At 46.7% G+C, this 15,584-nt stretch overlaps 1 protein-coding gene across 1 annotated transcript; it reads right to left on the bottom strand.

Moving 5' to 3' along the window:
* Positions 1 to 5,747: 5,747 nt before the first annotated feature.
* On the bottom strand, positions 5,748 to 15,107 carry LOC126049097 (uncharacterized). The gene is made up of 6 exons (XM_049824958.1): positions 15,015 to 15,107; positions 13,888 to 14,166; positions 11,638 to 11,886; positions 8,210 to 8,347; positions 7,498 to 7,617; positions 5,748 to 6,036 (listed from the first exon to the last, which is right to left on the bottom strand). The coding sequence occupies exons 1-6, from the start codon at positions 15,073 to 15,075 to the stop codon at positions 5,876 to 5,878; spliced, it is 1,008 nt and encodes a 335-aa protein (XP_049680915.1). The 5' UTR covers positions 15,076 to 15,107; the 3' UTR covers positions 5,748 to 5,875.
* Positions 15,108 to 15,584: the final 477 nt, after the last annotated feature.

Genomic DNA, 15,584 nt, shown 5'->3' with positions numbered 1-15,584 from the left:
AAGGGAAAGCCCACAAAATCACTCTACTCTCTGCCTGCAGACCCGCAGCCAACTCTGGCTGGGATATCAGGCAACCCTGGTCACAGCCCAGGAGGTCCCAACCCAGCTCCTTGAGAGAAGGGGAGGCACAGTGCTGGCCGACGGCCCTTCTCTGAGCAAAGCTTGAAGGCAACAGGAGGTGCAGACCAAAGAAGATGGCAACGTTAGCTCCTGGGGAAGGAACCAAGCTGCAAAGCACGCATCTGTAGGTGCTTTGAGAGGTGAGGGATATAGTCAGGTCCCTAAACTTGCAAGCATAATGAACAACGTGATGAAGTCAGGCCCCTCATGGTTGATGGAAGGGCAGGGGAGCCCCAGGGACGAGGACCTTTTTGGGGCTGAAATCCCACCTCGTGGCTGAGCTGGGAAATACCCCCGTGAAGATGCCAAAGATGCCATCAGCACGCATAAGCAGAACTGCTCTGGGCTCTTCACATGCTACTTGAATGCAATTGCTATCCAGCTCCTGAGGAGTTTAGCCATATTTGAACGCATTAGGGGGGTGCCTGTGCCCCCCACTCCACTCTTATCTTCCTTATCATTAAACATCCTTTGCCCTCCAGGCAGTCTGCTTTGGTACAGGCAGGGAACAGTTTCTTTAGTCCCTATCAATAGTGGATGGCTGTGTGATTCAGCCACATTGCTTGTTGGTGATCAAGAGGGCTGGAGGTAAGAGTCTATCAGTCCCAGAGCTGGCCAAGAGCTCCACTTCAGCCTGTCAGCCAGCCTGGAGCCACACAAGTGGCATTCGAGGAAGGCCAGCCAGAAAGCTGCTGCACTTCCCAGTGGTCCTGCACAGCCCAGAGATGTCTCTTAACTGATTATATCCAAGTTAAATTAATCTTGATATAATTAACACACCACCTGCCACCATTTGCTTGCTGGAAAATTACAAATATTTAGAAGGGCTTCATCTGAGGGTCTTCTAGATTCCCAGTAAAGACTCCCTGGCTGTCTCCAGCCACATCCCCTGCCTAAGAGATGAGTCACGTAATCTCGCAGAAAGGAAACACAGTACTCATTGTGAACAAAACCAATGCAGGATGCAGTCAGTCACTGGTTGTCAAAGGTCACAGGGTCCCCACTGGGTGATGATGTTGTTTCCCAGCCTGTTTTACACCAGAGGACAAGAGGGGGGTATTGCATATGCTCAGGAGGGACTTCACCACCACTAGCCTCATACAAGCAGGGTTTGATTGCATCCAGGCACTGAGAAGCCTGGCTAAAGGCATAAGCAATACCCAAATGCTAATCCAAGCCACTGTGATGACACATCACCAAATCCTCCTTCCATCTCAGACAGAAACAGGTGATGCTGCTCTACTTTTTACTGGTTCTGTGTGTTTATCTATGGAAGTCCACAGGGTAGCTCACTCCTCCCCATCTGGTGATAGTAATACTTCTAGATCTTATAGCACCACCAGAATTTGTTGGCTAATATTAAGGAAATCGTTTGAAGATACCTATCTGTGACATTGTATCCTACAGCTGAGTTACTGGTGAACTCTTCTTGTTTGCTTATTTTGAAATGAATTGCAGTAATTCATGAAAAGTGACACAAACTTACTATGCACATGCCTAAAATCTAGACTTTTTTTCAACTACACCATGATTTTCATCAGAAGTTAGCACAACCACTGTTCGCATGCCTCTTCAGTATTCACAACAAGCATTTCATTTGCTATTGTAAACTGGCACATTATCAGTTTTGTCTGTCTGCTCTCAGACTCACTAATTTCTACTCTGGTGTTTCTGTAGAGCTGATGGTAGTGAGGACGGCTGGTCCTCCAGCTCCCCACAAACTGCTGGCTCTTGCCCTGGTGACTCTGTCCCCATGCTGGGCTCTGAGGGAGAGCTCTGTGCAAGGGCTATGCGCACAGCCACCGGGACATCAGCCACAGCAGCCTGGGGTAGAGGTTGGAAAGCACAGCACGAAGGGATGGGGAGCTTTACTGACATGAGAATTTTGTGGGGATGAGTTCATCATGAATGCTAAAAAAAAAAAAAAAATCATTCCCCTGTCTCTGCTTGCTGTTATACATGTTTCTTTTCCGCTTTTGCTTTCACCTTAAGTCAAGTACGATCATTCTCTGTTCTCCTTTTATATTCATAAACTGCATGAATTACATAATGAAAAGACTACATATTGCATTTCATGTCATTTGTTGCTTAGCATATGCCACAAGCAGAGGGAAATTTTTCTCTTCCCACCACAAAACATTGACATGGATACAAATCTAAACAACCATTCTGTACAGTACTATAAACCACTGGTAGTTTGTCTCAGCTGAGAAGAAACCACATCCAAAAACATTTGCACTTCCCACAGAGCAGAGCTCCCCTTGTCCCACCAGCACCCGATGAGCAGAAGGAGGGATCCTGCCCTACTCCCAGCCTTCCCTAGCCAGGACCAGTGGCTGAAGACGATGGCGTGACTGTCAGCTCTCTGTGCAGCTCCCCTCCCCCGCAAAGCACCAGCTCCCCACAGGAGGCCAGAGGCACCCGGAGGCACCCCAGCACCAAGGGCTCCCTCAGCAACCTGGAGAGAGTAGGGCTGGCATGGCACAGCCTCACCAAGGCCACCACAAGCCCTGAAGAGGCAGCACAGGCATCTCTGTTTCTGGTCAAATTCCTGATAGCACCATGTACACCCATACCCATTCCTCTGCCAGATAGCCCCAGGCCTAAAAGTATCTTCACTATCGCCTGGGTGATGCAGCGCCATAGCTGGGCTGGAAAACAAGTGCAAATTCAGGCAGGTGGCTCCTTGGGGTGCTGGGTTCACAGGCTGCAGGACAGGATCACCCATGTCCAGTCACACCACTGTTCGAGGGATAACACTGCAATGGTAAAGTCAAGGGATTTTATGTGATCACAAACCATCAGGACATTGGTTTTACCCACCATTTGGGCCCACTTGTCTAAGGGTGAGCATGAGAGAGTCACCTCCTCCTTGCAAAAGGAGCTATGCAGTCAAGCATCCTCTCTCACAGCTGAGGTGGCTTAGGTGTCATAAAAAAATACAGATGCGTAAAGATGGGTAAAACAAACCCATCTCCCTGCATCCCTTCCCTGCACCTCACAGTTCAGGCAAGGCACCAGAGCAGGGTTTGGCAAGCTGTGAGTGCACACGGACATGCAGGCACGTTGGCACACACGCTCCAATGGGGACTAGTTATCTGCCACTGTCCTACAGCCTCTCCTGGACTGACTTACAAATGAATGTCATAGAATCATAGAATCATTTAGGTTGGAAATGTCCTTGTGATCTCTGTTCCCTAGACTACCCAGCTCAGCTGTAGTCAGCAGTAACTTGTTATCACCTTTCCTTTATTTGGCCAGGTGAAAATTTGGAAACCAGCCTGTACTTTCAGTGAAAACCATAAAGAAACAATTATTAAATAACAGACCTTAAACATTTCCAAAACAAGTTAGAAAACAGATCTTTTTATTAGGAACAAAATCATCACGGGGAAAAGAAAAAAAAAACACCAAAAAAGAACAATAGCTGGGCATGAACACATACAGTTAAAGGAAGAGCACAGGCTGCACGACTTCTCTCCTGACTTAACAGTAACAAAAACCTTTGCCCCCATTGCTGAACTGGCATCTTCAGCAGGGAAGGACAGAAAACCAGCCGTGTCCTATCTGCCTCATAAAGAGTCTCAGATTTCCATCTGAACAGGAAAAATCCTTCCCAGACTGGGGTTACCCCCGTGGTGGTGCTAACAGCTGCCCTCCCGGGGCTGAGAGCAGCATGGCAGCACTAGGGCAAGCTGGAGCCGGGATGCACCAGCCCAGCAGGACAAGGCTGGCCCAGCTCTGCCACCCTTAGCACCCGAAATGCTGGCTTTTTCTCCAGTGCACCTCAGAGCACAGTTCAGCCTTTGAAGCATGTACTGGAGTCGACTGTCCCCTGCCTGTCCCTGCCAGAAAGTGCAGAAGAGAAACAAAGCTGACTATGTCCCCCCATTTCAGTGACGGTGGCCCCTGTTCACCCAGTATCACTGCCACTGTCCTGCCTATAGGCAGCTGCTATCCCAAGCGCTCGGCGTCACATTTCTGTCATTCAACTCACAGCCTTTGAGGAATGTTTGTACTGACAGGAGATAGTGCAGCACCATGAGGAAAAGACTTATTATCTCCCTCTTACCGTGGAAAATCTGATTTCTACGGCAGCCTTAAAAAGCAGAGACAGGCTGAATCACCACCAACACAGCACACAAGATCCAAAAGTCTTCTAAACAGAGTCACAGGACAAGGAAACGACAAGAACAACCACCTACGGCTGGGCGTCACCAATGCAGAGCTTTGCCATGTACACAGACATGAAGGACTTCCAGGTAAGCATGCAGCCGTCCCGCCAGCTCCCCCGCCTGGGAGAGATGCATTCAGCTTGGTTTTGATTTTGCTGGGGTACTTGCAGACCTCGTTGGGTGGCATTTACAGGGCATACCTTAAATGCATTTCCAAGGGATTCATGGCACAATATCAGCACGATATATAACAGGGACAAAATGACAAGGGAAGAGAGGAATGCAATTCATGCCTCCCCATCCTTTTCTCCCCCGATCTGTACCATCTCTGCTTTTACTCTACCATCCCTTTCTAGTGCATTGGGCTACTTTAACACCAACATGCCTCACAATACCTTGCTCTGGCAGTGTATCCTGCAGCACTCCCTGTGGCCTGACAGCCCTGCAGCCACTGGCAGCTTTGCCAGGGACTCAGCTACCTGCTGCCTGGGACTGAGTCCTTGCCCTCTTCTCACCTCATCCTTCTTCCCTGCAGGTCTACCCCAGCTGTGCTGCTTTCAAACCTCCCCTGAGCAGAACAGGACATGTGTAGAAACAAGACTTGCCTAAGACATTCTATAAATTGCTGCTGTCTGTGCAAATAATACAGCACTGAAAAAGCCTACAAGCACAGGCAGATGGCCAGCTTAATCAGCTTGTAGCTAAACCATTACACCAAAGGCACTAATACTTGCACTGATGAACATTCTCAGCGTTGTAATCAACGTTCCTGTCAAAATTACACACCCAAGCCCCAGGCACCCTTCTGCTGCAAGCAAGCAAGCTAGTTGACAGAGCTGTTTTAACACACTGGCAACCCAAGCAGTTAGGTTCTGGCGAAAGGTAACCAGTAGCCCCCTGCCATTACAGGCTATTGAAAGGCGAGCAAGCCAGTGTCACTTCCCGGGGTCTGCACACAGCAGCTCCTACCACCACTCCTGGCCCCACGCATGAGGGGTAAGGGTCTGAGCTCAGAGGAGTGATTCAGATAAACACCTGGCACAGCAGATACCTAGCTGAAACCTCCATTGAGATTTTTTGGCAGGGCCTGTGAAAAACGCCTTGAAATCTCCTGAGAACAGGCTTTCTCAGGAAATTTCTGGCAGGTCCTTGTTTCTGGCTGGGACTGGCAGGCCACTTCAATCCAGCTGTCATGCCTGCCCCTTGCAGGAACTGCCGGCTGGTGAAGACATGGCAAGGCGTGTGGTGGGCAAGGAGCAGGAGGAACCGCCCTTCTCATTTCAGGCTGTCCTCTAGGGCTCCACAGGTTAACTGCCAGTCTATTAACAGGCAAAGCATCAAAGAGCTGCCCAGTTTAGTTTGTTAGTGAACATGTCAGCCCACAGCAGCATGGCCTTGAAGCCACGCATGTGCTTTTTCTTACTTTTTTTTTTTTTTTTAAATGAGGTTAGTAGGCCTGACACCTCACATCTTTCCCTGCTAAAATTTTCCAGAACAATTCTTACACACAATGAAACTATGGGATGCAAAGGACGAGTGTCATAGGCTTCAAGACAGGGCAGAATGGCAAGCACACCAGATCAGTCATCAGTTGGATCCGGGAGACAGTCCGAGGCGTTTTCCTGGCTTTCCACATCAATTATGACTGCTGGGTCTGGCATTTCCTCAGGTTCTATCTCCACCGGCAAATTTTCTTCCACAGAGGGCTCAGGCTCAATGCCTTGACCAGTCTGGGCAGCATCTGGAAAAGAAGGGAGAAATGGTTTATAAGCGCCTGCACTATGCTCACACCCCCAGAGAAATCCTCCCCCCCAGTCCCTGATGCCACAGGCTGCCTAACCTGCACAGTCCCCTCTCCCCAGGCATCTGCAAGCCCAATTTCAGTTTTCTTTGTAACTGCTCATTTATTGAGCTGTTCATCATAGCTTTGTTTTGTAAGACACTTTGGTGCTGAAGCTCTCTGGGCTCAACTGGCCAAAATGTACCAAAATACCAAAGCAAAATCTATTCAGTCACATCTGAGTAATTAAAGCTGGCTAACAGCACACACGTAATATGTTCTCACCTAAACACTTTCCACACGCATCTCTGCTTTTTACTTATTTGAAGAAAATATAAACATGGGATACTTTCTCAATCAAACTGACAATGTGGAGATTTTTTTTGGGGGGAAAAAAAAGTTCTACATTTTAAGGATATTAATATTAAGCATGATCTGAATTACTTAATTTTTTTTTTCTTTCTCGCACTATGTTCATGAGTAGCATTTAGTATTTTGAAAGCAGGGCAAAGCAACATCCAAGGTTAGACATAAAGCATAGCTGAGCTGCTGAGAGGCTGTGCATGGTACAGTGAAGGATACCAGAAGTGGAGACAGCAGTGCTGAGACCAGGCTACAACCTATGTGATGTCGCTGCTAGACCTACTTCAGCTGATGATGGTGCATTCCCAGGGAAGGTGTTGCCACCACTCATGTTTGTGGAACAAAATTAAGGGAAACATAATGCAAAAAGTAGAGTGCTAATATCCAAGCACTCACAAAACAGGATTCTGAAAGGATTTTATCGCTGCACTCTCTTGACCATGCTGTGCTAAAGCTGTGGGGTTGTATTCTTGATTTCCTGAAGGATTTAAAATGTGACTGTATTCCCACTTTAGCACCAATTTAAGGAAACACACAAGCCTCTGACTTTGATGGGATTTAGCTGTGTTTCCAGTTCAGCATATTAGTGGATGCTGTCCTGAAGATGACTGCTTACAAAAACAATGCCGATTCTTATAAAATGTTACTGATGAGAAAGGTGGGGGGGGGGGGGGGGGGTGGTAGTGATAAAATTGCAGGAAAACTACTAAGTTTGGAGGGGTTGCTGGTTTTGAGATGTGTGTTTTAGCACAGGAAACACTGGAACAGTCTGCAGTCTGCTGGCAGTACTCTCTGCGGGATACTCATGAGACGGCTGCTGCTACAGCTAGATGAAGGCAAGAGCTACTCCTGTGCAGAAGCTGAGCACAAGTAAGGTACTGATAAATGGCCTGCTGCAACTTCTGTCGTCTGGACAAGATGAAGCATGTTCCCTGCACTAGCGAGTCCCAGGCCCCTCTCTCCAGTGAGCTCCTTCCCCATCAGTCACACACATCCATTTTGTCCTTCACCCTCCTGAACAGGCTATCTGTCCAACTTAAAACAAGTCACTGGACCCACCAGGCTTTGAAGGACAGTCGATTTGGGCAGCTTGAGCCTCAACATGGTCTCCATCGGGGGGGCTCTTCACACCTTCACTGGAGACCACAGACATTGTTAGTCCGTCATCCTTCTCCTCCTCTGTAAAACCAAAATCAGAGACTTGAAGGAAAGAGGTCCCCTGCAGCCTTGGCACACTGACTGCAAGGCCGGACCGCCAACACATGCGTGCGTCTCCTCCTCATGTGGCACTGGCTCCATTCCTGGAGCAGAGAGATGCCAAGTACGGACAGCCGCTGCCAACCTGTCAGAGACCAGCTTGACCATGCTGGCAGGACCACAGCTTGAGGTGGCCTCACTGAGCATGGGCAGACTGCACTCGGGGACTGGTGCCGACAAAGGACTGCCACCAGAAGCCTTCAGGTCCTTTCAGGGTCAGACCTGAATGAGGCTCAATTTTCTTGCCCATAGAAAAGGTTTTGCTGTGTGTCTTTCTGGCCAGGAGCACATGGTGGCAAGCATGAGGTGAAAAAAGGAAAAGCAAGGTTTAATTCAAGACCCCGCTGGTTGTAACAGTTGCCTGTCAGCAAGCAGCCTTCTGCTCCACTGGGTCAAGGGAGGTTTGGCTAGAAAACAAGCAGCCACCAACCTGAGGCCATTTCAATCCCATCCTGCACACACACACAGTCCTCTGTGAGGCTCATCCCAGGCAGCAACAGCATTCTCCACTCACCTGAAGGCACTGGGATGAACTTGTGTTTCCTCTTCATGCAGCAACATATGACTGAGGACACAACCACCACCAGGATAACCGCACCCCCTGCGCATCCTGCCAGGATGTAAATGAACCATGGGTACTGCAGCAGGTCTCCTGCAAGAAGTACAGGGTGCTGTTAGTTTTACCAGGGTGGAAAAGCTTCTTCCTCCAAACCCCACAGACAGATTAGAGCATGTGGGCATTATTATTGCATTACTTTGGTTTGGATCAGGGGAGCTGATATTAAGAACTGTGGCACGTCGTAATTTGTGTCACATCATTTAATTATGGTATGGAATTTTTCATTAAGAAGAGAGGCTTGTGTGGCTATGCTGTGTGCATTTGTTTCTGCATACTCTGACCAGTAATGTATAAGATAATTTGTAAGTTTTAATCAAATTTAATAGGGAAGGTGGTGGTTTGAAAGATACTACATTTCAACAAGTTTTATGAAAACAGGCAGCTGAGGAAGAGACCTAAGCTAGCATCTCCTGCTGAAAGACAAGCTGCAGAGTCTACCCTCAGAGCTCATATTAGGCCCCAGAGAATCCACTTAGGACAGCCATGTAACGACTACACCAACCTCAAAGCAAGTCTGATCAGAGCCTGCACTTCCTCAGGCACCAGAGACTCCAGCCACTGGGGTCAGAGCTGTAGGAACCTGGCTTCACTGCTGCTCAGGGAAAGATTTCTCTTTATTCCCCTTCCCAACTGAGATCATGTGAAACGCCTAGCAGGAGGCTATGGCTACAGATGGCTGAGCAGAAGGCCATGCACAAGTCGGTGGTAATTATTACCCAGCTCAGAGTCCTTTGTTCAGGGTTGCTTTGACAGTCAGACTTGTTGCTGAGCAAGAAAGCTGGTAGAGGGCATCACAGACTTGCAGAAAAGAGACACCCGTCCAGACTGGCGCCTTCACTAAGACTATTTGCTGCAACCTGCAGTAGCCAGTAGGAAAACTCTTCTTCCCACTATGAAGAAAACATACAACTCAACTATCACTATACTACAATTTCCTTGAAACTCCTTAGGTAATCCCAAGCCATCCCTTTTTAAATCATTTGACTTCTTTTTGTCTGTGCGCATGCCTGCACAGCACCACACTGGGGAAACCAACAGGCTCATTTAGAGCTTGTTTTCGAGATCCCAAATGCACAACACTGCATATCCCCGGAGGCTAGGAAGTGTTTCAAACGTTCCAGGACATACTACATGCTGTCATAGTCCACATACTCACCAGAACAGTAAAAACAACTCTGGACAGCTGCTCCTGTCTCAAAAGCATTTTCAGAGTGCTCGTTCCAGTCTGTTTAGGAACAGTTACCAAGTTCAAAAAATCTATACTCAAAATTAAACTTTCAGCACATGAGAAACAATTTGCCTAATAATTTTATTTCCTTTTTGATGAAAGCTCAGAGAGTATTGTCGAAAGCATAAACATACGTTGGAAATACTTTTCCTAAAAATTTGCCATCTGTTAAAAAGGTCTTTTTGATACAATATTGTGTTAAAAATTGGTAATGAACAAGTAACAAAAAAAGTAATGAATAAATATAAGCCTTTTATAGATGATGACTTGTTAATTTCTGAATCCTCTGCTTTAGATACTGCATGATCAGTGGCCTTCAGTGCCTGGGAAGTTTACAATATTTCTGCCAAATTGTTTTACGCTAGGAATTATTCAAAATTAATTTAATTAGCCTATAGGTTGCCCAGATAGGTGCTTTTACATAGATCTTATACCTACAGTGGAAAAAAATGTATTCAGCCCTTTGCCTGGAGCAAATAATAATCCACAAAAATAATGAATTAGTCTTTAATTAATTTAAAATTAACTCATTTCTCTCTTCATTTTATTAGTATCCAGAACTGCTTTAGTTCACTTTTTACAAATGTGGTTGCATTTGGTGACTAAAAAGTAGAATCACTGCTACTTTCTTGCTCTCAGACCCTTCCAAATAGGTGTTATTGTGCATGTCCATCCCAACAGAGCTATCACTAATGTGGGCTTTTCAAGAGGAAATGAGGAACTGATATCACACACAGGGGACTGGGCAGTCACCCAGAATAAAAAATGGTAACTGTCAGCACTTGCATGATTTATCACAGAGCTTGATTGAACAGCTCATGGATGTTTGCATCCTCACTCCCCAGTGCCTCAGCCAGCTTGGGTCTGACTACACTGAACAACCTCTGATCAATTTAACTGGATAAAATTAAAATCACTGCTCCACAATTACAAATGCCAAACTTGTACAGATTGGCCAGCGGCACCAACACGATCAGGCATGAACAGCCCACGGCATTTCTGTTGAATGCCAGCACACACGACAACATGATACAGGGTTTATATCAGTAATTTTGCTTTCACATCAACTGTATGCCAACCATAGAAGAAAAGACAATATCTGCTGTAGAGTTGGAGTGTCTCAGACCTAATTTCTAAAATGCTAGGTGTTATTGCACAGTACAATTTCTCTAGTAGCAAATTAAAATTAAATCAATTACAGCTAAATTAGTCAAAACCCTTATGGTTAAATTATGCCACCCTGACGTAGTTTTGATGACCATCTTCGCTGCTGGAGAGGAGAAATGCCTTCACTACTGGAGATGCAAGTGAAATCTCACTCAAGGTTATCTAATCAAATTATTATTATTATTTTCTAATAAATGTGAGCTTACAGCAAACACAGACCACTGCTTTGCATCATGAGGTTCTGGCGGTTTTGATCAGTCCTAGGATCTGGATTTTCTGTCTCATTAAACTATGGCCTCATTGAAGCAGAGTACTCGGCATTTATGGATAACTTGCAAATGGGTAAAGTCACACCCTTCTCACAGAACTACATATCCAAGCAGGGACATGGAGGGAAAAAAACCTACATTCTGTGTCTTTTACCCCACCACTGATGGTGTGGGCCTGGTTGAGAGACATTTGTATAGACTGGTAAATCTGTGCAGCTGGCCTAGATATGGAGCTGAGTCCAGCAGCAACAGGGCTGAACTAGCAGAGGTGTTTTTACAGGGATGTTACAGAAACTGGAAGGCCATCTGGGTAATGGATGACCATCAGAGTAGGAAATAGCTCGTGTTTCTAAATCGGCGTAAAGGTTTGGTGCACAGGAGGGTGCAAGGTCTTCATCACTGGGAAGTAGGAAAACAGACAGATGGATATCCATCATTGCTGCAGAGTTGGGTAAAAGGACCTCCTGAACAAACTTTCATCCTTTCTATGGTTGTAGGCCGTGTCAGTCTGAGACACAGGAGGGAGAAGGAAGTCAAGGGGACACTTTCTAAAGGGAGGATGTGGTAAATCTGGAAGGCAGCTGCCAGAGGACAGAAGAGTTTGGTTTTATGCAGACAGCAACAACAAAAGGAGATTTTCTGGAGACACCGTTACTCACCATAACTGCAAGACAGCACAACAGGCCTGGTCCTTGTGACACTGTTCCCATGGTGAACCTCACATACAAATTCCCCAGGCACGGTTTTGTCCAGGCGAACCTTCTTCCCACCATCCTTAATGCAAGCCTCAGGGGTGGTCAGCACAGTGCCATTCAGCAGCCAGTGAAAGGTGGTGCCCTTGCTGCTGGTCATGTCGCAGGACAACTCTCCAGTCCCATTAGGGAAGCACTGGATACCAATGGCCGGCTCTGGTCACACACAGCACAGGGCAACGGGAACAGGGAGGAAAAAGAGACATGAGGGGCGGACTCAGCAGTGAACATGAGCTGGATGGGAGCTTCCCTTACTGGCAGTCTTACTACCGCTGCATTTGCTGGTAGCCAGGGAGCACAGAAATAAGAAACCAGACTCTTCAGTGCCTGCTCCCAGCCCTGAAATGCTTAGCAGTGCCCACCCAACCCTGATAGTGACTCTTGGTCCCTATTTTGGGGATGCCGCAAAAATCTGGCATCTCTTCATTTTCCTTACTGAAATAGAAAAAGAGAAAAATAAAAGCCCCTGATCTGAGAGGACAGTGGAAACACCCAAAGCATTTGCCAGCCAGAGGCTTCCTCTGTAATCAGCAGGTAACTGTAGCTTCAGAGGAGACTCAGCCCTCTCCTCCACCAGAGGTTTGTACTTTTGCTGTCACTCTGCTTTTCCTTCCATTGTAGAGAGGAACTAGTACAAATCATGCCCAACACAGGTACCAGCACCAGACTCCTGCAGTTAGATAGGACCCCCCAGACTGGGGCAATTTAAAACAAAGTAATAAATCATTGATCTTATTACATTTTCCTGAATTTCCCTCTTTCAGTCTACTAAAAGGAGCCAACCTATTTCCTACATTTGCCACTTTGCAAATACAGACTAGACAGGGAAGTAGTATGGTTTTATGACAGTAAGAGTAATATTGAGAACATCTATGCAAACATCCATGTAAATAAGGTCAGAAATCACTTTCTTCAACTAGGACATCATCTTTAGCTATAATTCACTGCCTCCAGGAATACCTTTGCTATGAACTTGTTTCCCCTGACTTAAGCATGGCAACAGAACATAAGGAGTAGACAACACTTCCCAAAGCAAATCCACTGAAATGGACGTTAAACCCAGGACACTTCTGCAGTCTTTGCCTGCTTCTAGTCTAAGCCCCTGATCTGATCTTCGTGCCAAGGAGTCACATCTTTGACCTACTCTCCATGGCAGTTCCGCCTGTTTGCACCCGAAAGGTGTAAGGATTCATTTGTCTTCACTAAGACCAGTTTGCTCAGACATTTTCATTACAATTTCATACGCTTCAATTTCTCTCAGAAGCTTGTGTAAGTGAAAGCCCTGCAAAAGGAACAGTGGAGATGAGGACCAGAGCAATGGTTGCTGGCTGTCTGGAGCACTATTCAGCAGGGGGGCAAACCCATTTAAGGTTTCTCCATATTAACCCAAGCTGGATACTGTACAAAAGCAACTTTATTTCCATCTTCTCACCCCACAGATGGATGAGCAAGCACATGACAGGGAGCAGCAACTCTGAGGCCACAGGGAGGACAGCAGGGAGACTGGCAGGGTAAGGTACCTATCATTGGCCTCTGAACAGACTCAGAAGATGCTGACCTCCAAGCTGCTCAGGGGCAGCTAAGAATCAGAAAGTCACACCCGGATTCCTTTAGTACCCTTCCTCAGCTGCATGAAGCAGGGGAAAAACCCAGCATGCCTCAACCCAGACCTGCACAGCAGCTCAGTTCAGTTTCCAGAGCCAAGTCAGGTAGGGTTAACTCCTTAAGGAAGTATGTCCACAGGCAGCAAAATGCTGTGACAGCTTTTGTGAGAGCCATCAGGAAGAGTACTCTGGAAATGGACTGAAATCTCCAGTTACATGTCTACATACTGTAGGCTCAACTTCACAAACACTTCAGGCTGCTGTGTCTTACATCAGGGAAAAACAGCACGTAGCTCGACTGACGAAGTAGCACATGGCTACTTCAAGGAAGGCTCAACAGACAGGAGAGACTGACAACACGGATGCAAAAAGCATCCCCTAGTTTACACTCACTATTACTGCCCCTTGAGGTGCCAGAGGCTTACAAAGCTGTTCCAGAAGCACCTATAGCTCCTGCAAGCTCAAGCGGTCTCTCAGGAAGAATTTTAAGGCACCAGCTTCCAAGCTAGGCTCACAAGTTCAAAAGCTATTTGTTGCTAAGAAGGCCGCTTACCAAACACTTCCAGTGTAAAAGTGCTGGTGGTGTTGTGAAAAACAAACTCATATTTTCCTTCATCCTCTTTCTCCACACTCCTCAGCACTAGAGAGCCATTCTGCAAGTTCAGGCATCTGCCGGTAGAATTGCCGCACTTGGCCAACAAACTATCATTTAAGACAGTTGTCAAGCATTTCACATCCCTCTTGCTCATTCTGGAGAGGTTCTGCAGACTTTGAATTCCCACAGAAAAGACTGCTGAGCCGCCGCTGAGCACACCGGTCCAGGTGACTGAGCCTGAAAAGAGAGGCACAGAGAGTGTGGGCAGCGAGCTTGCCGTGTCCATCCATCCCCTCTCAGCTGCATCCCAGAAAGGCAAACATCCAGGGGAGATGCAAGACGGACAGACCAACCCCTAGTGACAGGCTGGGGTCACCAGTAATTGAAAATCAGAGGAGTGGGAAGCCTTCTATAAAGGCCAACTTTCCCCCCGATAACATGGGAGTGGTGTGCAGACCATGCGCACAGGGTGACAAAGGGCTGAGCAGCTGGCCTTTTCTCTCCCCAAATTTGATGTGACCATCTACCACTCCCCATCAGACCTGAGAGACTGCAAAGATCCTCAGGGCATCAATGCCATGGATCTTATGCAGAGGGCAGCAAAAACAACGGCTGCCTGCACAGCTGCTTTTACCCAAAGAGTAAGGTCACAGTTTTAACTTGAACAAGTCTCACAGTACCCTTGCACATTATTAAGTTGCTGTACGCAAATCAGAGATGGGTAAATGGCAGGGTGACAGCAGCTCGGAGACTAACCCAAGGTCACATTGAGCACTAGGAGTGGGACCACATTGCTCTCCAGCCCCTCCAGCCAGCATTCTGTGTACAAGGACCTTACGTTCTCTGCTGAAATGCTTTTACAGATGCAGTACACTGAGAAAGTATTATATTGTTACTTATCATTCATTTACTAAAAAAATAATCTGTCTTACTTTGGTCTGACTGCCCCTTTCATGCATTAGCAGTTAAACTATTTGACATCTCCCCAAACCTTGTAGAGTCCTTAAAAGATCCTGGAGCAAAATTAAGGAATCTGTTCATCTAGGCAAATCTGTGCCAACTTCATAAAGAAAAATCCCACTTACCATGAGGAACAGTTATTATCACCAGCAAGCACTGCAGAGTAAAAGAAGAGCTGAAATCCATTTTAAAGATCTCCTTGCATCGTATGCTGAGAAGACGATCTGGCTACAGAGCTCAGTGAATATAGCGTTCAGGAAATGATGTCAGAAGCAAGAGTGAAAAAAAAAAAAGAAAAGAAACTCCATAGTGGACAGATTGAATAATGTTTCAAAATAGACCTGCAAGGTTTTGGGTGACTGAACTCAGGCTGAACCAATGTGAGCCACAAAGTGCTCTGCAAAGTCCTGCACCTTGGAGCTAGCTGCAAGTGTGAGAATAGGGCTGAGAGGTGAGGAGAGACAGAACTATCTCCTGGTCAGCTCATCCCATTTAGGAAGACGCTAACGCTGAGAGGCAAAGGCAAAACACCTATTTCTTTCATCCTTTTCCAGTTTGTTGAAGTACAGCATTGCCATCCAGCAAAATTAGTCCAGTCAGGTAAAGCAACGCACATGCAGACTAGCTGATTTTCTGAAACACCAACAACCGTCACTCATGGAGAGTCTCAGCAGCAGCAGGTGTGGGAGAAGGCT

This window comes from Accipiter gentilis, chromosome 21 (assembly GCF_929443795.1).
Source record: "Accipiter gentilis chromosome 21, bAccGen1.1, whole genome shotgun sequence".
Lineage (NCBI taxonomy): Eukaryota > Metazoa > Chordata > Aves > Accipitriformes > Accipitridae > Astur > Astur gentilis.
Note: the sequence above shows the minus strand (reverse complement) of the source record. Positions and strands in the feature narration are given on the sequence as shown.